The sequence below is a fragment of the Pocillopora verrucosa genome, chromosome 14 (genome assembly GCF_036669915.1).
Source record: "Pocillopora verrucosa isolate sample1 chromosome 14, ASM3666991v2, whole genome shotgun sequence".
In the NCBI taxonomy this organism is placed as follows: domain Eukaryota; kingdom Metazoa; phylum Cnidaria; class Anthozoa; order Scleractinia; family Pocilloporidae; genus Pocillopora; species Pocillopora verrucosa.
Window position 1 is genome coordinate 16,028,977 of NC_089325.1, and position 23,729 is coordinate 16,052,705.

At 37.4% G+C, this 23,729-nt stretch overlaps 2 protein-coding genes and 2 pseudogenes across 2 annotated transcripts; 3 read left to right on the forward strand and 1 right to left on the reverse strand.

Annotated features, from left to right (window-relative positions):
- Positions 1-4,364: 4,364 nt before the first annotated feature.
- LOC131797191 (QRFP-like peptide receptor) lies at positions 4,365-5,907 on the forward strand. Its single transcript, XM_059114820.2, has one exon. The coding sequence runs from the start codon at positions 4,409-4,411 to the stop codon at positions 5,552-5,554; it is 1,146 nt and encodes a 381-aa protein (XP_058970803.2). The 5' UTR covers positions 4,365-4,408; the 3' UTR covers positions 5,555-5,907.
- A 1,167-nt stretch (positions 5,908-7,074) lies between these two features.
- Positions 7,075-8,958, forward strand: LOC131797216 (neuropeptide FF receptor 1-like). Its single transcript, XM_059114841.2, has one exon. The coding sequence runs from the start codon at positions 7,153-7,155 to the stop codon at positions 8,296-8,298; it is 1,146 nt and encodes a 381-aa protein (XP_058970824.1). The 5' UTR covers positions 7,075-7,152; the 3' UTR covers positions 8,299-8,958.
- A 2,272-nt stretch (positions 8,959-11,230) lies between these two features.
- On the forward strand, positions 11,231-11,850 carry LOC131797215 (uncharacterized; annotated as a pseudogene).
- Positions 11,851-12,123: 273 nt separating this feature from the next.
- LOC131797214 (uncharacterized) lies at positions 12,124-15,124 on the reverse strand (annotated as a pseudogene).
- Positions 15,125-23,729: the final 8,605 nt, after the last annotated feature.

The window sequence follows — 23,729 nt, forward strand, 5'->3', positions numbered from 1 at the left end:
TGGCTAATAAGTACCATTTCAGTTTTTGAAAAAGCCTGCATTTGTACCTCATTAGCTTGGTGATAATTTTGAGATCTATTCGGCCTTGGTTTACAAAAGCCCAAAACAGAACCCTGAAATATTCTCTGTAAGTCGGCATGTCGAAGAGAAACTATTTGTTTTTCCTGCCCTAACTATGAAGTTATGGCATTATGTTGCACCATTCTGAACAAAAGCATAAAAATAAACCCTAGAAATCGGGTCAATTTTGGCTCAAAAGTACTAGAAGTTTGCACAAAATCTGATCTTCGATCGGACATAAAGAAAGAAAGAAATTTTACATCTTTCGAGATCTTTGAATCGTCTACATAAACCCTAGTTTCGAAAGATACAGATTTGAAAGATTTGAAAAACCCAATGAAATTTTGATGTTTCACACCACACAAAGCTTTCGGACAATCCTCAAAAAGGTGTACTTATATATAGATAAAAGAAGGTTTTGAATTCGAAGGGGCCTTTTTTCCCATGAAAATTAAGACGCTTCCTCTTGTATTTTTCGAAAAAAAACAACACCGATTTTTTTAAAGAAGACTCAGACAGTTTTGAAGATAAAAAACGCCATCAACCTCCAGGGCCGAGCATATGGAGGCATGCATGTGGCACGAAAAGAGAGTTTTGATGTATTCCTATGAATGAAAATCAACTATTTGTAAAAATGTAACGCTCCAAGATATGATATTTTAATTTCGTCCTCTTTATTTTTTTTAAAGGAGAAGATTTGAAGATATAAGCGTCTATGACCCCCCAGTGAAGGAGATCTTGGACATCCATGACGGAAAAGGGGTATCTGCATGTGCATTCTTCTGACATTAAGATCAAAATTATCTCTTTGCGGATGATACTAATATACTTTATGCTGATAAGAATCTTAAGGCGATCGAGCAAACGGTTAATGTAGAGTTGAATAACGTACATGACTGGTTAACTACAAATAGGTTGACATTGAATACAAAAAAATCAAATTTCTTAATTTTTCGTCCTCGTCAGAAAAAAATGCATTTTTCTCCACAAATAGGTATTTTAGATTGTGAGACAAACCGAAGAGTTAGTTTAGAGCAAAAAAGTTATATCAAATGATCAAAATTTGTCATGGAAAAACCATGTTGACTCTGTTATCGTAAAAATAAGTAAAACAATAGGGATGATTGCAAAGCTGAGGTACTTCGTTCCCTCTACTGTCCTTGTAAATATTTACAATTCATTAATTCTACCTTATATAACTTATGGACTCCTTGCCTGGGGCAATGCGTCAAATGCTTATTTAAACAAGATTTTAGTTCTTCAAAAGCGAGTTTTGCGCTTAATCTATTTCACCGATCGAAGAGAGCATGCCATCCCTTTATTTGCCAAAGCAAAAATTCTGCCTGTTACGTTCCTATATTATGAAGCCGTAAGTAAACTTATGTTTGACGTGCACAACCAGAGGGCTCCCATTAATATTTTGAAACTATTTACTAAAACATCTCATATTCATACCTACAATACTCGATCATCCAAATCGCAGCTCTTTAGTACAAAGTACTCTAGACTTAACCTACAAAAAAAGGCTTTCTCGCGTGTTGGTGTCAAAATTTGGAATAAGATACCGAAAGAATTCAAAACGTTATCAAAACATTCCTTTAATAAACAAATAAAAACGTCTTTATTTCAGATACTAGATAATGAAGATTCTTATCTTGATGTTGAAAAGATCTCCTCTAAACTTAAGGACTGCATAATTAAAACAAATTGATCCGATTGCTTTCAGTACTAATTTATTTGCTTCTATACTTTATTGAACAACTATTGATGTATTTACCAGTTATGCTTCTCTTTATAATTTAACAATATCTAACTATTTAGTTTTTAATTTTCTTTATATATTGTAAATAATGTTTGTTGATGATTGACCCGCCTCGAATAGCAAATTTGCTATCTGCGGGTCAACATAATCTAAATTATTTTGTAAGAAAAAGAAAAAATAAAGTGTGTGTGTAAAAAAAGTGTGTGTGTAACTCTTTAATAAGAATAATGGTAATTGATTTACAACATGTTTTGTCTCCTTATCTGTGGGTGAAGAGATCTCCTGGCGGTATCATACTTTGAGACAAAGAAAATGAGGCGATTGTCTGGAAAGACCAAAACAGAAACATGATGATTTATGAAAATACGTCAGGATTTGCAATGCATTCATTCATTCATTCATTCATGTGGATAATTTTAATGGTGGGTGATGATGAGAAACGGAGACAGTTGTAATCAAAAAATGCCATATTTTAATTAAATTGCATCATGAATCATCTTGTCAGGAGCTTCAAGACAGAAAAGGCCTTTACATGCTGGTGCGCGTGCAACTACAAGTTTATTATTGTCCAATAGTAAAACAGTGGACATCGAGCCTGTAATATTTCAGCGGGACAAACGTTATAGCCCTCAATAAAAAGGACGAGCATTTGCGAAAATTGCATGAGGATAAAAATCATATTTCGACGCGCTAACAGTTTCATACTTTTCAGGTAGTAAAGGCTCTATGTAGAATATATGTATTTTCGTGAAACTCAAATCCATAACTCGTGCTTCTCACATTCAGTTACTTACCAAAGGACATAAGCCAAGTCGGAGCTGACCTTTACAACTAGGGGTGAAAGACAGGAAACCATCGCAAAACCATATCTTTCTTTCGCCGATAAAAAATAGGCTTAGAAAGATAAGGCTACGCATCAAGCTCTGCTTCTGTTCTTTTGGAAATTTTTTTCTTGCAGAGTGCATCTCGCAACCAACTTGCAACGTCAACTCGCTTCGCCTTCAAACTGAAAGACTTTGCCTTTGGTGAAGTCACATCGCCGAACTTATTTGGAGTTAATCAAAACAAAAATATCGCGTCATCCCACACTCCCAAAATCAAACTCGCTCTGTACTAACCTAGTTATAGTTAAGAATTCTTTGATGGTCAGAAAGCAGACACACCTATAACCGATCCAACAAGGACCCAAAAAAATAAACAGTGTCGATACTTAGTTCGACCTTGTGTAAGTATTACATGTTAGTAGCATCTAAGTTGGAAGTCGACATAGGGCGGCATAACGACGCTTTGGTGAGACCGCACTTCACGTTAAGGAGAGGTCACTCAGCAGGGGCGTACCCTTACCCGTAACCTTCATTCATACCCAGCAAGCACTATGCCCTTACTTAACGAATACGTGAACCTTATTCGTCGTTTGGTTTTGTTGCCCTCATGCCGATCTGACGGGAAAAAAAAGGAATATTTTCTTTGAAAGTTTTTATCACTAACCCTTTGATTGTCATAAACACAGATTAACTCACTTGGCTTTCAAGTACTCTTTAATCATTAAAAAAATTGTCAACGATCCTACCAAAAATTTTATTCACTTGATTGTTTCTTTGAGGTTAAAAATGCAATACTTTAAACTAAGAAATATATCAAACTTTTTGACGAAATTTTGCTCATAACCGATGTTGTTTGTTCTATTGACCCAGGAAAGTAAACTGAAGAGGCAATCGGTTCGTTATCTTGATAATTATGATAAAACCTCAAACCGTACATCGGAAAAGTAATTAGGTCAGGAGTACAAAACGCGCTTTTATTTAAGTTAAAAATTTTGAGTAGAACACATCGGCCACTAAACAAATTTCTCAACGTACATTTCAAGTGAAAAACCTAAAAATTTGATTGAGAAAAACAGGATACGGATTTGAAAGAGCTGTTTCCGTTTTTTTTTTTTTTTTTTTTTTCCATTTAGCCGCTATGGAAGTGATCAAATTACCTCGAATTTCAATTTCTCTTTTCAAAAAAATGAATATATGTAAAATAAAATGACAAGACTTGAATAAAATGAGGACTTAGGACTAATTGAAATGATTTTTGACCCTCAACAACGTTTTTAGATTGGTGTTCATCCGCATTCTTATCTACAATTCCAAATTCTATTTTTACAAATTTTGCTCTCAAGTTTATTTTGCGTCTCAAGAGCACGTGCGCAGCAATAATCATTTGTATCAGAGAAGGTTCCAAAATTATGATGAATTAAAACCTGCCCGCGATTTAAAGATCAACCTACAGATTTCTTATCTGTTAAATGGAAACTTACTACCTTAGGCAATATTAAATAGCGGAAATATTGCGACTTGGCTGAGTGATATGACCGGTAGCATCTGTCAAAACTGTATGGAATTTCATTAAGTTTATTTACAAACTAATACAAGCATCTTTGCTATTGGTTTGTACAGTGCGTTAGGTTCTACAGTACTTTATGCAAATTCCTTAGTAGGAAGACTAGACTCTCTTTGCTCTGAATTTTAAGACACCCGTTTCGTAAGATAAATCATAATAACCGTAAACTCATTGTCAAAGTTTTAGGTAGCCCAAGTTATGTCTCACGAAAATATCACAGCATTCAGGGGCAATAATGAATCCGATCTTGATTCTGCTTGTTACGATCTTAACAACACATCCTCGGTAATTTGGCAAGTCGTCGGCTTTGCTTTTATCTTCTTAACATCTCTCATGGGCAACACAATGGTGGCTATTGTGGTGTACAGAGGCCGAAGGATGAAAACAACCGTGAACTTTCTGATTGTGAATATGGCTGTTTCGGATCTCTTAAATACTATCCTCGTTGTTCCGAAAAGTATCACACGCATATTTACCTATTCAGAGGCATGGTTTATTACTGGAGAGATGGGTGACGCCTCATGCAGAATAGTTCACTTTTTACAAGACGTTACAGTTGCCGTGTCTCTACTAAGCCTCCTGATGATTGCAATTGAGCGTTTTTACGCCGTTTCTTGTCCAGTCGTGGCAAACCCCGCTCCAGATAAGCGATGTGCATTTATGATACTTTCTACTTGGTTGGTGGCGTTTCTTATGTACATCACAGATTTGCTCTCGTTTAAGTTGATCGTCGAGGAGGAAGAATCAATTTGCTCCCATAGTTGGGAAGATCTGGTGGCAAATCCAGCCAAAGCCGCCACAATTGAGTTCCTTTTGAATACAAATCTGGCCTTGATAATTCCATTCATCGTTGTAACCACCTTCTATTCATTAATCCTAAGGAAAATTAGACGCATTTCTGTTCCAGATGATGTAAGTTCCTTAGGATTAAAACGTCAACGGAAGCGTAACCGAAGTGTAATTCGTATCTTGCTTGCAGTGGTTATATCGTTAGGTGTTTGTTGGTTTCCCTTCATAATTTACGCATATACATTTATTTTCGGTTATTTCAACAAGGACCAACACAACTTTCCTTGTGGTTTGGAAATCTATGGGAACATAGCATTGATTATGGCGTATCTGCAGTCATCTGTGAACCCCGTCATTTACTTTGTGTTCAGTGAAAATTATAGACAAGGACTTAAAAGGTTCATCCGCCACTGCTTACCTCTCTCCATTAAGAAACCATCAAATTTGAACAAAAAAGCCACAAAGCCGTTTAAAGGGACTAAACGCGGGTTTTGGCCCGGGAACGGAGTGGTTCAATGTTCAGATGTCGAACTACGCAATTTCGACAAGTTGTGATTTATTGTAAGAGTTGTAGAGCAGCATTTTTTTTAACAAATTTTCTTCAGCATAGCCTTGTTTGTTCATCAGCATTCTCCCACAGTTCAAGGGAAATATAAGAGAGAGATAAAATGAGTTTAATTTCATGTGAGAATAAACTCTTGGAAACTGCAATTAAAAAAAAATTAGTCAGAACATAACCTTTCTAAAATTGTACTCGTGAGGACGAGCAAAATTTTCAGAGGTAAATACTGATTCTGAAAAGCAAGAAATATGATATTTAGTCAACAGAATTTAAATATCAAGTTGTTTTGTTCTGCTAAACACCTTTCCACCTCCTTGTTTGCCATTACCTATGACAAACCATCTGTTAGTTCCCATTGGCTAGCCAGAACACTTAACCAAAACAATTCAATGACGTTTGTTTATTAAAAACACTTATTTAATTTTTTCCCTGATCCTTTTTCTAGTTTCAGCTGTGCAACTTGCATTCAATATTTGTACAAATTTCATAAGAAGTTTGGCTCTAAGAGTGAAGGGAACTTTCAAGATGACTCGAGTTTGATAACTTTCAGACAAGTTCAAAGTTGTGTTGGGAATGACAGAACTGCTTTTTCAACAAAAGCAATCAGAAGTTGTTTAGGCAAAAGGTTATATAAATTTGAATCATTTGAAAGCGTCTACGCTTTGTCTTTATTATTCATCTCTCATTGTAAAGTGACTTGCTTCTTGGAAGAAAGCTAGTGAGCTCGTCTCTGCAAAATTTTAAGGAATACCCTTAAGAGTTAATTTGACATTTTGAAAGATGAGAGGTTTAAAATTGGCAGTTTGCATGTAATTCTTGGTGTGTTGCGCGCGGTGAAACGACTGCTCGCGTGCGATTCGAATATCTCCCAAATCATCCTTTGACGACTCCGCCACTTTTTGAAGATGTCTAAGTCTTCTGCACTTCAAACCCAGCAGTATAATAATAGAAAGTTTTAACCATTTGAAATTAATTAGTATAACATACGAGGATATCACGTATAAATTTTCCAGGATTTAGATCAATTTGTAAAAATATTTTTAAACCTTACTCTGATGAGATCCTGTCGATGATTAATTTTCTCTACCCATTAACCCATTTAGATGTAAATTATTCGGAAAGGCTAAACAGTTTTCAAGTTATAGGTAATCATTCACCTCGACTCCGCCAGGATCATCTGGCTACGGAAAAACTAATAACAAAAGGAAGCAGATCCTCCAAATTGCCAGTGTTATATTTTCTCATGGATACCCTGGCAACAGGGGTCTCTGTGTGTTTGCTTCCAGATCATGCTATAATTTACCGATGGAAATTTACCTAGAATTTCGGAAGAGGGATATTTACAATGATTCAAATGAAGCCCTTCCGATAACAGCAGCTGTCTGACAGAACTTAGATTAAAAGTTTGCTTAAGCAGTGTACACTTCTTTTTGATTGGCTAAGTTTAAAATAAATTAGGCCTTCTTTCCCGTATTTTGTCTTACCATGTATGTTAACAGTACAAGTGAATTAACAAAGGTTGGATATTATTTTATTTCATTTAACGCCTGTATTCCCGGTAACAAATTGCTACGTCACGTGCCTTTTTAACATGAATACGGACACACATATCAAGAATGAGAACGGGACCAATACCTCTCTCCCTTGTAACTTCATGGATGAAACAATTGCAGACATTTGTAGGACCATCGTCTGCGCTCTTATCCTGACAACATCGATGATTGGTAACACAATGGTTGCCATTGTCGTTTACCGAGACCGAAAAATGAGAACTACAGTTAATTTTCTGATAGTTAACATGGCTGTTTCTGATTTCCTGTGCTCAGTTGTCGTTATTCCAAGGGTCTTGACTGAGATTCACACCTACCATGGATCTTGGTTGATTGGGGGAACTACAGGTCTAGTGTTATGCAAGGTGGTGTACTTTTTACAAGATGTCACCGTGGCTGTGTCATTGTTGACGCTGCTCGTGATCGCTATTGAACGTTACAACGCCATCTCTCGTCCATTCCTTCTTGATACCATTCCAAAGAAACGGTGTGCGGTGATGATACTGTCTACTTGGGTTTTAGCTTTTTTGATGTATATAACGGATTTTTTCACATTTGAATTTTCCATTGTGGAAGAAGGTCTATCATGTCATCATAGCTGGGACCGGTTGGTATCAGATCCGAAAAAGGCGACAGAAATAGAATCCCTTGTCCACACGATTATGGCTTTGATGATTCCTTCCGTCGTCGTGATCGCCTTTTACACCGTAATTCTTATTAGAATCAAGCGAACGCCGGTTCCTGGTGATCAAACTTCGATTGGACGAAGGCGAAAACGAAGGCGCGACAGAAACATCCTTAACATATTGCTAGCAATCGTCCTTGCATTCGGCTTCTGCTGGTTTCCATTTATAGTTTACACGTATTTGGTAACTTACATTTGGATAAAGAAGGACTTAAACATAGAAATTCCTTGTTACATGGAAACCTTTGGAGAATGGGCGCTCTATTTGACATTTCTAAATTCGTCGGTAAATCCTGTCATTTACTTTACCTTCTGTGAAAACTATCGAAATGGACTCTACAAACTTTTTTGGCCATGTTTGTCACCTTGTAATGTCAAACAGCCTCGTGAAAAAGGTGACAAATATGCTCCATCAAGGGTTCAAGCTGGTAGATACCGGAGCAATAGAAGTGTGCCTCGGGATGAGAAAGAGTACATTCATTTGCAAGTTCAAAATCCTTGATATTTCAAAACATTTATCATCGCTATCGCAAAATCTCGAAGATGAGCGCCATATAACAGAGACATTTCATATTCTCCTGGAAAGAGCTCTTATAGAAGGTTGCGAAAAAAATTCAAGAAACCAGAAAAATGATTAATTTGAATTCATATCTCTTTATGAATTTAAACTTTAGAAAAAATATATCCGTACAAATATTGATTCACAGGTAACATGACACTGCGAAATTATGAAACATATTAAGAAGACAAACGTGTTACTGGGAATCACTATCTATTTCGTTAGCTCCTTTTTTTTCCCTACAAATTTTAGCTATCAAATACAGCTTCTAAAACCCATTGATCTTGGGATGAAATATAATCCTACAGGATAATTAAGGTGAAGTTGACATTTAGTTTCCACAAAAGTTATGAAATGATAAGTGCGGCCAGATGAAGCAAATATCTTGCAGCCTTTAGCCGTTCAGTTGATTTGATGATCTCACTTTTCAGAGTTTCCCGCAAGGTTTTCCTCGATCCTTTTGCTTTTTAAAAAGCGAAAAAGCGTATTTCACATGCGAAGCGAAATAAGAGAAACGAACGGCAAAATGATATTTAGGCGAAAGGAGTAATTGATAGAATGATTTCTAGCAAATTAAATATGACAGGTGTTTATGAATCAAGGTGAGACCGAACCAAGGTGAGACCGAATCCATTAAAACTAAAAATTGACTTAAAGTAAAAGTAAAATCATAAAATTTTCACTTTACAGACTTTGCAATTTTTTTTTAGTATCTCACATGTATACTTTTATGGGGGCTCACGCATAAGCATATTTCAATTGAAACTGTCTGTAGTTTAAAAAGATTAGTCTTCAGAGCTACGATATAGTATTTGACATTTCGTAAGGATTGAACAACGAGGCACTCAAGTTTCATCTCCAGATCACAAGTATAGATCAGGTGGGTTTAACTACGTTGAAAGTGCATTTGGATGTTAACACTCTTTATGATATAATTTTACAGTAATTTTTTTCTGGTGCATTACACTTTGCCTATCAAAGCGCCATTTATCTTTTCCATTTCTTGGCAATCTAGCTATTTTATCATTACGATCCGTGCTTTCGTTGTGCAAATCGATTTTCCTAAAAGTATTATGAGCCACCTTCGATTATGTTTTAAAGAAATGCTTGATTTTACTTGAAAGAAAATCTCAGATGAATTACTGCGGCAAGTCATACAAGACCGCAAGAAAATTTTCCTATATATATTACAATCTACATGTTTTTATTTCACTGGGAAAACAGGACGTTTACCCTTATTTTTGGAACAATTTGGGCTGATGCAAAATTTTAATACTTAATATGGAAAAAAGTGACAAACGATTGCATTATTAAGGTGTAGGAGGCTTTACTGAAAAAAACTTTACGCTCGTTTGAAACGTCGAACTATATTTGTTCCGACCCAAGTAACTAAGTTCGCCGACAGTTGATTCAGACGTCGAACTTAATTGAGTCCAACCTAAATGCTGAGGTGTAAAATAAACCATTACAGTCACGGATTACTGTTGAACTAATTGAGTCGAACCGAAGGATTTAACATGGCGGAGATGCCTCAAGAAAGTACGGGAAACAACTCATCAGAATTTCTTCTCGTCAGTGCCATCCATAAATGAAGATAACGCCTAAACATGCTGACGGTGTGGAATAACTTAGAGCTCGGAGGAGGAAAGTATTGAATCCTTGTTTTCTTCTTCTACTGCTGATTTCATCTCAACGAAACAGCAAGACCACTGCGTCTCGCTCTTGTCGTCGGTTCACTAGAAACATTGAATGGTGGGAGAATGCTTGGAATAACCGGTCGAAGGTTTAGGAAACATTTTTGATTTCTAAGTTAACATTTACGTACACAAAAAAACGCACCAGTCCATCTCTTGCCAGAGAAGCAGTGACAGAGGAACCGATTTCCTAAGAACTCTGGGTAGCCCTTCGCTCAATTCTTTCAGACCGCGGCTATACCATTGCAGAGATTGCAGGTCTCGGAGTATCCACGGTGTGTTTAATCGTTAGTGTGAGTTTACGATGCTGTGATTCTAGAAGACGCCGCGATCTGTCTTGGTGGTCGCGTCGGGCCTGGCAGCTTGCATGTAAAATAGTTTACGATCGATTCCGGTCACGACGACGCGGCGAATCCTATTGGCGGGAAAATTTCACAATGCGCTAGTTTGAGATCAGCTCACCAAACATCGCAGCCACACGAGCATGCACAGTACGTGGAATGTTTCTTAGCCTTTTTTCTTTTGTAATAGGAAATTATGCCAAAGTTAAGGGAGACTCCCTTCCTTATGCGTACGATTCAAGTGTCATAAAATATGAAGAATTTGTTTTGCTGTACGGTATCAACACTGCAAAAAGCCCTGACTTTCCTTACTGAAATTACGAAGCTTTGGAACTCGACATGACGTCTGACGATGAATGCCAAGCTGAATTTCGCTTTTATAAGAATGATTTGTATAACTTAAAGAAAGTCTTAAAACCCATCTCTCTATAAACTTTGGCATAATTTCTTATTACAAAAGAAAAAAGGCTAAGAAACTTTCCACGTAATGTGCTTGCTTGTGTGGCTGCGATGTTTGGTGAGCTGATCTCAAACTGGCGCATTGTGAAATTTTCCCGCCAATAGGATTCGCCGCGTCGTCGTGACCGGAATCGTAAACTATTTTTCATGCGAGCCGCCAGGCCCGACGCGACCACCAAGACAGATCGCGGCGTCTTCTAGAATCACAGCATCGTAAACTCACTGTTATGTGCCTTCGGCCGCGGCGTCGCGAACATTTTCGGATCGTAAATTCACTTATCATGCCGGGCTGGCGCGTGCTGTGAAGCGGAACTTTGCCGCCCGCTGTTGTTTGAAATTGAACAACGGAAATACAAATAAAAGTACAAAACAGTTTTCAAAATGACGGCTGAAAATACTATATTGAACGCCACTGAGGCCCTGCGTCCACTACGTAATGAAGTCGGTAATTTCTTCTTGTTTGAAGGAGAAGTGAAAACAGCTCTCACTTCAATTTTTTGAAAAATACTGTGTGGGTCAAAGCTCTTTGAAACGAGCTAAAATATCACGAATTCCAGTGTCAGCATTCCTCGAAGGAGAAATAAAAGGTGTGGCTAAACATGCTCCATAGAGGCCTAAGCCTAAGAATGAAGGCCCGAAGCGCTTGGGCCTCAGAGTTCAAACGGGCGATATCCTCGTAAATTTTTTCCTTAATTTTATAAAATGTAAAAAAGGCTCGTTCCGCTTATGGTGTTTCGCACAAAAAATAAAAACACGGAGATGTAACCTACTATCACCGAGAGAAAAGACTTATTCGAGATTTTGCCTAGTTATCCGAGCTCTGCAGCGACTCAGTCCGAGAATTCCCGATGAAGAAGAGTAAAGGAACATGTAAAGGAACTTCAAAAGTTTCCATAAGTTCTGAAACGCCTTTCACCATCACATTTATCAAGAGGACACAGCAAGAAGTGGTGAAAGCTCATTACAAATTCACAAATGAATTTGGCTACACCTTCCCGTAAGCATATAAGTAATGAGAACTCGACTGAATGGAGTATATTTCAGGCTGTTTGTAATTATAAGTAGTCGTAACATTATGCACTCGGCCGATTTAAGTTACTTGCCTAGCCTTAATTGTACTCCACTCTGCGTAGTTACCAGTGAATCCTATTAAAATACCATAGACGTGCTACATCGATATTTGAAACAATGTTGGAATGCCGTTTAGTTTGAGTTCCAATCAGTTTGATTCGTTTGGTTGGGGCAAATTTTAAACAAAAACCACACAACAGAAGGGTGATCAGTGTAATTTAATCAACACTATCTTAAAGGTCCTACCTGCTGCTAATACAATATATAATAATATAATCCCAAGTCAACAGTGGTTTTGAAACAGATTGTATACAGATTTAGCTTTAAATTACAAAAGCTGTGGAGCAGTATTTCCATCCTTAACACTATGCTCAACAAATTTTATGATTGGGTCTCCACAGAAACAGCACTTAACTTCCCCAGGACATGCCTTTAACAGACCACAATAGCAATAAGAGGATCACTGAATACCCTTTCTGGGATGTAGGCTACATTTTTGCATGCAGCTTCTGGCTGCTGAAAACCTTGCTGAGGCAGCCAAATCAACATTACATATAAATTTTTTCAAGTGCTACTCTTTTTTTAAATTCTTCAACCTTGTTGATAACATTTACTCTTTACTGGTAAATCAAGGGCTTCCTCTTGTTTGACCTTTCAATTCTAAATGTACCTTTCACATGCCTAAAATCAGCTAATGAAACATTTGCAAAGGGTGAGAAATACTCAGCACTAATAGTCAATTCACCTGCCAACATGGCAATTCATACTCAGCTCTTTCAAACTCTGTAATTTGCAGTAATAATAACCTCACATATTTCTTGGTAACAGGAGAACTTTTATCACAGTTGGCACCAAAAATTAGAAAGTTATCATACCTTGATGCCACCCTTCTTCCAACATTGAGGAAACTGACCAAGAAAGAACATGCACTCTCATTCTTGCCAAATAGGCATCCGTCACCTCCAAGAGCAATTTGAAAAGTGCCTGTTGATTCTGTACAGCCTTTCAAGCTTTCTTTTGTATTCTTAGAGAGATAAAATTTGGCAAGCATTGCAAGGTATTGTCTTAAGTCTCTATATGCACCATTCACTTGGTTTTCATTTTTAAGCCCTCTAGATGGTCTGGGTCAATTTCATGAACAGTTCCAATATCAATCTTTGTTACCTGTTCCACATGGTTACTATAAGTGAGAAGCTTTGGTACCTTACAACCTTTACAAATTGAAATGCTTGTTTTTTGCCCTGGTTTACTTTCATTTGATTTCATTGAAAGCACTAGTCTAACACTTTTGTACTTTCTTTTACCCGTTACACCACTTGCATAATATGTTGCAATACTTTGTACAATGTTGTCATCTGACATTTCAAATTTTAAAACATTTTTCCTATACTCTTTAGAAACTACACTATTAGTCAACTGCTTGTTCCCTGTCACATAATTTGTGAGAGTATCCAATTTGCATCTTTTCTGTAAAGTGTCAAACAATCCCTCAAAAGTGGCTGAAGAATGTTCATTTGTGCTTTCATGCATTCTGGCAGCAGCTTCAATGGTCTCATGCCTCCTTTTCCTTGCAATTCTTGGTCCCAGTGATGATTCTCCATCAACAAGTGCAGTAGGGCTTCTTGTTCGTGCCTGAGATACCTGTCCCTGTGTCTATAAATATCACTAAATTAGACACTAAGTAGTAACACATTTATTAAAATAATAAGTGGTTGGATGAGACCAAAATTGTAAACAAAACAGATCTGAACACAACAATTGTATCTTGCCATATCTTACATTTGATATTTTGATGTTTATAGTTTTGAGACACTGTCATTTATGACTGTCTTCTGACTGACCAAATGAACACAGGCACGCACTCAGGTTTCTTGCCCAGGTACTGGCATAGAAGCCTGGCACTGGCTGTCATTCTGGTACTGGCTCTGTGTTAAGTGGCCAGTCCACCAAAATGTAACTTGTAAAAATATTTTTTCTTCTCAAAAAATTGAATATTTTTCCAGTAATGTTTTTATCAAAAATTGGCATAAAATTTCATCCATCCACTAACTGATGAAAACCTACAGTCAGAATTTGTGCACAGCAGTTTTTTGCTGCACACTTACCAGTACTGGTAAAACAACCACAATGAGGAATCAAGAGTATACTCACAGGAATATTTTCTAATTTATTTGTTATGTCCTTGCATCCTTCCCCTACTGTGGCCAACTGAAAGCATTAATTAAACATGTGTTTTCTTATGCACTGATTGGTTAATTTTTAAAGTTCATTTAAAGTTCAGACAGATAAAAAGCTGGCGGGGGGTATTAACGAATGTTTGTGTAAGGAGGTACAGCAGGGATGCACAAACCATTACCCAGTTTATAATTAAAATTATCATTATCGTTACTATTATTATTACTATTATTATTATTATTATTATTATTATTATTATTATTTTGAATTTCCTACCTTGTCAAATTGAAATACAAGCCTCCCTGTGCTCGCACTTCCACCACTTGCCCAAAATACTTTGATGCAAAAATTCTCTAATATTCGAAATATAAAACATTCTCAAAGCAGCAATACTAATTTAGGTAAAATTTCCGTACAGCCCCAAACTATTGTCAAACAAATCTGTTTTCCCTATGGCAATGTATTGTTTTTTTCATCGTTTTCTCTGTCCAAGAACTGAATGCATAATGTAGTATGGGGCTGTGCAGAAATTTTACCCTAATTTACGTTAAAATGACAATTAAATATGTTATCTCGCCTTTTCCTGGGCTCGTTGGACTTTTTTGTACTATGCCAATAGCTTGCGATTTTCATTAACAGCTTTCTCTCTTGCAACCTTCCAATCTTTCATGTATTGAGCCAAGTTAAAGCGCGTGTTCTTTTTGGGCGGCATCCCAAATATTAACTCATTAAAAACTAAGAAAAGAATGCAAAATTAGTAAAACCAAAAATCATAGAGTTCTATTCAATGCTTTGAAGTTTATCTTCGTAACAAAATTTCTCGGATAAGAAGAAATATTTAAAAGACTATCCGGGTCAAAAATACGATGCGAATGGTAAACAAACCTTACTTTCCCTTTTTACTATTTCCTCTGCTGTCTCTTTTCAAACGAACATCGAAGAAATTATTGTATGTTTTGGCATCAAAACGACGGGAAAAACTGTTTACTTTCAGCAAATTTGAGTTTTGTCGCCTTCGGACTAACCCAAGGACCGCTCGGCGGCATTTTTCGACAGGCATTTAACTCAGTTCCAGTCTTCTCTAATAAGCACACGGTCACAGACGCCATATTTGTGGACAATGTTCCGTGAATATGAGAGGGATCCTCGCAGTAATAAACACTACTTGAGCAGTAGCGAAAATAAGGCCTGGAAAAAATTCAGGCCTGTACTGGATTTGAACCCATGACCTCTGCGATACCGGTGCAGCGCTTTTTTGATTACTGCTTTCTTCGTTTTTAATATAATAAAGAGCCTTTCTTTTTCGCCTTGCCAACTACTTTTAAACAGAATGGTGAGCCACTTGCCAAATCTTTCATCTGCTTGAAATCCCTTGATTTCAGTTGCAGTTTTTTGCGTCGAGGCTGCCTGCCTTATCTTGATTCGCAGATAAATCAAAGTGTAGTCCTTCGCGGGTGCAAAAAAAAATTAACACGCTATTTGAAGCATAACCACCACAAACTAAATATCAATAGAAACGTTATGAAATGCACTATTTTACCGAAGCTATTTCGTTTTAGCTTGATCTCATCGTAAACCGAATAGGGCGCGACAACTCGAAATGGACCATGTTTCTTTGAGCGAATTAATCCCTTATTAGATTTGACCGCACAAATAAACATTCTACTCAAAAGCAGACAGAGAATAAAGATCTCCACGTGCAACAGAAATCAGATGTTTTCGCGATTGAAATCCAAGGACCAGGATGTTTTTCCGCAAGAAAGCGTTGGGGAGTCATTTCTGTTGACATGTTAAAATTGGATATCCACTGTTTGGCGAGCCAAAGAATTCAGTTCGAAAATACGTTTTTGTAAATAAGTCACACGCTTTTCCATATTTTAACAAAAATTTTCTCGGTAACTATAGTAAAAATAATAATGTTTAGTTTGACATGAAATAAAAAATAAAAAAAAAACGTCTATCCTAAGCAGACTCCCACTCCAAACTTATTTAAGAGCGACGGTCAGGAAATATCGACCATTGAGTGGCAAGAGTTAAAAAATGAATTTCGCTTATTTTCCGACTATAAAAAGCTACTAAGAATAGAAGAAATTTAATGTATTTCTTTTTCTTCCGGAGCGCTTTAATTCTGAGAAAACTGAGAAAAACAAATTTGACCCGCGACGATCCCGAAAGGTCCCGCAAGCAAGTGTGAAATTGATATTTTAAACTGACTTTTGGTCTTCAAGGAAAAACGATTCAAAGGATCATGACACCGAATTTTGATAGAGTGAGTGCCGTTCTTTCCCAGAAACTATATGACTTATCTTTATTGTTGTTCATAAATAGCAAACAACGCGCAGGAAAGTGCTGTATTTTCAAACGTGAAAAATCCCGCAAATACCTCCTTAATTCAAATGTTTTTTTCACTATGTGGTATAATTCAGATATTCCTTTTAACTATGTCATTAGAGGGATTTAAGGTTGTCCTTGATAATATGTTAGAATCAGCACGGGTTTTCTTTACAGTGCCTCACGCGAAGGTTTTGAAATGACAGTAATTCATTCAAATTTTTTACAACGGCTGAGTAAACAATTCTTGTTGCGTGACCGTAACGTCAAGCGGAGTTTTTACACAGCAGGCCGGAATATACACGAAAGCGTACTGAAAACGATTCTGGTGTGAGCTTTTCGTCCTTTTTTATTGAAAAAAGGTAATCGGCCAAAGATAGGTTATTTTTTCTCATTGTTAAGGTGGAAGTTTTCCTTTTCAGTGTAAGATGTTTTCCCTGATAAATATCAGGATGTAATTTGATTAGCTCTCGGCTAACCTGTTTAACTTTTATACTTGTTTTTTCCGCTTCCTTTGGTTTCAGAAGAATCGGAACAGAAACACAAAAATCATAGATGCTTTTTTAAATTGATATTTTCTTCAATTGTGAGGATTCATTTCTATTATTTGTTGAAGAAATGACAGAGTTGGCTAAAGTTCGAAGCATTTTATTAGCCGTAGTAAATTGAATTAGTCAATTAAATGCAAAGAGGAAATATTTAATTAGCGAAGTTGGGGTGAATTTGTTTTGCCAGTTTTGAGTCATCAGGGACGTTAAGTGCTCTTTTAGCTCCTTAGTCGGCGGTTCTTGCTCTTATGACCCCAGAGATAGGAGCAGATCAACTGAGGTTATTCCATTTCTGAACTGCAAAAGAGACATCGCGGGTCATAAGTCTTCCTTGTCAATAACTGACGTAGAAACCGAAATCGAACTTATTTTGGGAAGAGTATCTACATCCTTTTCTTCGGAGTTAGACCTTTCGGAATTAACGATTTGTCCCCGACACAGCTCATCCCTTGGTATTAGGTGGCGTCGAGGATCGAATCTGTGCTGAGTTCCTCCGCCAATCTCGAAGCACGGCGGACAAGCCCAAAAAACGCAAAGGCAGAAAGAGGACTTGGCAAAAGTGCTTGTTATTTGATATGGAAGAAACTGGGAATTTTTATTCCAGTTGGTTCAGGTATGTATACATCATTTTTCATCTTTTTCAACCAAACAGACCAGCTCTAAAATGGCGGTCCAATCTGACACTTCAATTAAAGCACTTTGTAAGCACTTTTCTTTTTGTTTTGTTTTGACTTTTTCAATAATTAAGTAGCCGTGACGGTCGCAAATTCAATAGCCTTTGTTTATTTAGTGTTTCTTTTCCTTTCATTATTCTAACATTTTATATTAGTGATTGTAGCAGCAAAAAGGTAAATTTAGAAGCCTTCACCGGACTCCTAAAATTACAGCTTTTTAAAGCAGATTCCCTGATGGCCTATAGATAGTTACAGGGAGACTCAGCCCTTAAAGGGTACCTTTATCAGGCTTCAGGTATATCAAAGGGTAGGGAATTGAAGAGTTGAAGTATAGGAAATGGCAGGAAAATCTATCATTTAAGTTTTTTAAAACAGGTTCCCTTACTTGTGTAAATTAAGACCGTAGTTGTTCAGAATAGTGATTATATCGTATCAGCAAAAACCTGCATTTTCCATCGATTCACTCAACAGGCATTTGTCGCAACTGCCGGGTTAAACTTGACATGCAGAAAATAGGGGAGCTGCCCACAAAGCTTCCGGAGACCAAGAACCTTTCTTACGAGGAAACTGAGACCATTGAGACTTCTGTAAGTTCTGAACTGGCACTCAATGGAAATAGTGTTATTAACAGTGGCACCAAACAAGGCCCGCGGGGCAAAAAAGATTAAAAAAAAAAAAAATGGATAGGGACCTTATCATCACAAAATCTGCATGAGTGGGCCCCGTTTCCTTACTGCCTTTCCTTGAAATGTAACGAATAGGGATAGAAAGCACAAATTAACCGATTTCGTAGACCTCAGACTGTGTGCTGGTATCCAAGAAAACAATGCCATATGCTTATTTTGTGCCTTCTACGTCAGTTTTTCCTGAGTTCCGCAGATAATGAAGAGGTTTAATACCCCGTGCATTTTATGTCGCCCTTGCGTCTGCACACAGTTTAAATTTATTCAGCGGATTTTCTATTTTTATTCTCACCAAAATCTGAGAACTTGAAGCAGTCGCAACAAGTTAAAGACCACGTAGTCCGCGATGGTAAGCTGAGGCCAAATTGTTCTTTTAAGAATTAAGGGTTAATTTAAAAAAAACTGCATTTTTGCTTCCACTTGCCCCCACCTACACACACGCATCCACCTTATACCGCTAGGGATACGAGTTCATGTGATTTTCTCAAGGTTAAGGATACGGTGAATAACGCCCAGAAAAACGTTTCGGGTTTCCAATATACCACTCCGGGTTCCTTTACTACTCGCTTTAAAGTTCGTACTTATTTGTCATAATGAAAGGTATTTTATGTAATAAATTACGCACTTTTTATCATAAACGAAGGCAGCAAAAAAGGTTTTATTTTTAGTCCATAATAAAGGCAACAAAGATCAGGAGGGATTATTGATCTTTGTCTAAGTGTTGGTTAACTTTGATAATTATGTACCCAATTAATTTTTTTTAATACAGTTTACGTTATATTTATTTTGCATCCTTGTCTAGGGTGTGATGTGTAACCTTCCAAATGCTGCAAGTACTCCTTGTTCGGTGGTAGCACATGACTTACTATAGCAAGAAACGTCATTATATTTACCATCAACCCTCCTAGAAGAAACCGAGACAAGCACTACAGGAATGAAGTCGGAAGAACCTAATGACCACCTTAGCGCAAAGCCAAGCAAGCGGTTTCAGCTGTTCTTGGTGAAATAGCGCCTAATGATCTAGATCTTCTCTGGGAATTTATTATGTCCTCAAAACAAAATGAAACTGGAAATCACACTTGTTCTAGTGGTTTGGATAAAGAATTGATGTACACGCTGGCAAACTGCTACAAAAATGCAAACGAAAGGGATTCTCGCAGGCAGATATTGTCCATAATGGCTGATAAGGTTAGCTTGGCAACAATTCAACAGTGAATCCAAGGCCTGACAAGTTATCGGTTTAAGGTCGCCAGGCAGCATGATGCAGTCCATGGCAGTGGAAAACTGGTGCCTACCAATGCACCAACGAAGTTATTCATACCTGAAGCAAAATTAGCGCATTTCCTAGACTTTATCACAAGCTCCCATGTAATTCAAGATCTTTCATTCGGAGCCAAGACAATAACATTGTCAACTAACGAGGTCGTCCAGGTTCCAAATGTGGTACGGAACATGATACCTGAACGAATGGTTTGCCAGTACCAAAAATATTCTGCCGAGCATGATTTCACACCAATGAGTCGCAGTACACTGCTAAGAATTCTGCATGTTTGTTCCGCTTCGACTCGCAAGTCATTGCAAGGGTTAGATTTCGTAAGCTGTTCTGGTGCGCAGGCATTTGAAGATCTTGTGAACGTTGTGTACCAGCTCGGGGAAAACGGAATGGGCCTTACATGGGCAAAAACACAAAAGGAAGCTTTAAAGGAGGCAAAGCGGTACCTCAAGACTGATTTCAAGGTAAAATAAGAAAGTGAAAAAGGAAAATAACTTTGTGATAAGAATACATGAAAGTCATATATTTGTACTGCGGAAAATACATTTTAAGCAAATGAAGATCATCGCAGTATATACTCAACTTAAGCAGTTGAGAAATAAGGCCTGAAAAAAATTCAGGCCTGAACGGGAATCGAACCCATGACCTCTGCGAAATACCGGTGCAGCGCTCTAACCAACTGAGCTATCAAGCCAACTGGGAGCTGGTCAATTGTGAGTTCGTTATATACCCGTAGATGGAGAAGGTGTGATAAGAATACATGAAAGTCATATATTTGTACTGCGGAAAATACATTTTAAGCAAATGAAGATCATCGCAGTATATACTCAACTTAAGCAGTTGGCTTGATAGCTCAGTTGGTTAGAGCGCTGCACCGGTATTTCGCAGAGGTCATGGGTTCGATTCCCGTTCAGGCCTGAATTTTTTTCAGGCCTTATTTCTCAACTGCTTAAGTTGAGTATATACTGCGATGATCTTCATTTGCTTAAAATGTATTTTCCGCAGTACAAATATATGACTTTCATGTATTCTTATCACACCTTCTCCATCTACGGGTATATAACGAACTCACAATTGACCAGCTCCCAGTTGGCTTGATAGCTCAGTTGGTTAGAGCGCTGCACCGGTATTTCGCAGAGGTCATGGGTTCGATTCCCGTTCAGGCCTGAATTTTTTTCAGGCCTTATTTCTCAACTGCTTAAGTTGAGTATATACTGCGATGATCTTCATTTGCTTAAAATGAAAATAACTTTGTTGCGCGCCTGGCGTAGGTGTATTATGAATGTTACTCGACTGCCTACTACATGAGTGCTCTCTAATTGATTACTGTTCGCGTCTAGGTAGGTGAATAAGGGTGGATTCCCACTGTCGCGTAAATTTCACGTGCATACACACGTAGCTTTTAGGCGCGTAATTTAAATAGAGGCAATGTTTGAAAGGTCGCACGTAAACGTAAAAGTTGAGCGAGGTTTAGCTTTTACGTTTACTCGTGGCATTCCACACGTTCTTGTATTTTATTCACACCCTTAACCCTATTTAGACCGGGAAAGGTTTGAAGCCCCCTTTGCTTAAAAGTTGATCAATTTCGAAACCACTCAAGCTTTGAGCACCAAACCCAGCGACTTTTCCTAAAAATCATCTGGGGACATTTTAAAGTCGTCGTGACTTGTACGTCAGCATTGACGTTACCATGGCAAACGAGTTTTGAGAGCCATATTTTCCAAAACTTGCTGTTTTACTCATTCAATTATACCCTTACACTGTTCTCATACGCCGTCAAGAAATGCATTGTTATTATTGTGATTCCGTGAGTGATCGACTCCCCACTATCACGTTTAGTCACGAAACAAAGAGTTTAGCGTTTCAAAATGGCCAAAACTCACCTAGTTTGGCTTTTCTATCTCACTCTTTAAGTAGAAACGCAACTTTGCAACTGTAAAACCTACAAGGATTAAGAAAAATGAGTATTTGGGGATCAAATATCCACTTTCATGGATTTCGAATTTGGAAGTGTTTACACAATTACCGCCGACCCACCATGAAAATTCCTTAACTTCGATACCGCCTTATAGAGATTTCCTTCAATAGCCCAAGGTAATTCCCAGGTATGTTTTAGATGTATGTCTAAATGTGGGATTTAACTAGAATGAAGTCAATTTGGAGTTATACCACATGTGCAATATTGCCGTCGAAAATCAATAACAAAACGGAGTTTTTGTTATCCATAAAACCTATTCCTCATTTTTGAATAATTTCTGCTCGGCGAGTGTCGCTTTTGCTCTAAAAGAATCTTCTAGTAAAAGAAGAACAGTGATTCTGTTGAAATAAAGTGTCCAAATTTCTCCGTGCGACTTTATTTGCGAACGAGAGGCAAGTTGATGTATGCAAATTTCACGTAAATGATTAGCCAATTTTGTGACTCCGACCACAAAAATTGATATTCTAATTTTTCTAAAAAATAAAAAGCTTTTGGCGGGAACAATCCACATCAGGTATCTTATCTACCTAAAAGCTACTTATGGACAAAAAACAAAAGAAAGCGATTTTTCAACTCTTGCCACGAAATTAAGATTTTGGTCGATATTTCCTGACCGTCGCTCTTAAAATTTCTTCATGCAGCTGTTTATTTTTTCTGATGCTTGGTATTTGTGACAATAGGTTTTAATTTTATATATGTGCTGTTACTCACAATGATATAAATAACATCATCAAGTGCTCATGGAGACCATTTGGCTTTCGAAACTGGCTTCCTTTTCCTCTTTGTTTACGTCGTATAAAGTTGGAAAGATGCGTCCAATTCCCCACTCCTATACCCTCTTCATTCGTCTGACTCAGCCATTCATTAACATAAATTATTTTACTGCCATCCACCACAATGTAATCAGCATTTTTTTTTCACAAATTTAGTCTACTGTGCACACAAACCATGTACCTAGAGACAAACGAGATTGTGGGAATTAATTTCAAAACTAATGTATGCATAGTGTGTGCATTTGGTTCGGCATGTGAAAGGTACACGTATGAATCGAAGTTGATCTTTTATCGTTCTAGTCGACAGGGTCAGTTGAAAATTAGGTTCGGTTCATTTAAGGTCGAACATTTGAACTGGGCCTATCTTTCTTATGCTTTGTTTTTATTTTCTTAACGCCAAGGGGGTATTAGTTGTGAATGCCAATCACCAAGTAAGATATGAATAAATTTGAATTGCCAACTTTTCTGGTTATTTGTTGTTGCAGAAATATCATAAACCTTCTAAATCAGCTTTCCACTCGAAAAGCAACTTCTGACAAATTGGACCCTTTTGAAATTATCCAAAGCTAATGCTGTGTTTTATGCAGAAAATTACAGAATTTTAACATCAAAAGCAGTATTTAAACGTTGCCACAATTTGAGCACGTTTAGCTAAGGGATGAAAATTGCGAATGAAAAATACACACCGGCAGAAGCACAAGAAACAAAGTAGCAGTTATTGATTTCTAAATTGTGTTTTTCTTAAGAACCGACTAAAATATGACTACAAAAATGAAGAACAGGTGAAGAAAGAGTACTGCACGTTCGAGGTGTCGCTGACGTATATCCGCCGGTCGATTCCTTTGATAAATAAAGCGCATTTTTATAACTTTTCCTCTCACAGGAAGGATGTGCTTCCAAATTTGAGTTTTCAAAAAGGTGAAATATCTGGATTCTTTTTTAAGTTGATGTAAACGATTCCGCGTGGCAGTAAACATTTTTAAAATATTTACACATTTAACACATATTCACTAGTAATCTCAAAGTATTAGGTGAGAAGTGTCAACAAAATAGGCCTGCCTTTCTTGGATTTACGTAAATTTCCATTGTGTGCCATTGCTTTATTTTTAGTTTAACGCAAGCAATGGCTTATCCATGGTTTTTCTGTAAACTGGAAGAACAAAAAGCCCTATGTCCTTGTCAAACCAATTAAAGAAAAGCGACCTTAGGCAAACATAATTTAAAATGTACCTGTGGTTGGGCGCCCCTCAGCGAGGAAACAAGAGTATGCATATTGTTTAAATGCTTTTTTTTTTAACTTTATAGGAAAAGAGCAATACGTGGGAAAACAGCGGAAGCTAAGGTTTATTTAAACTTTGAAAAGCATTTTTTTTT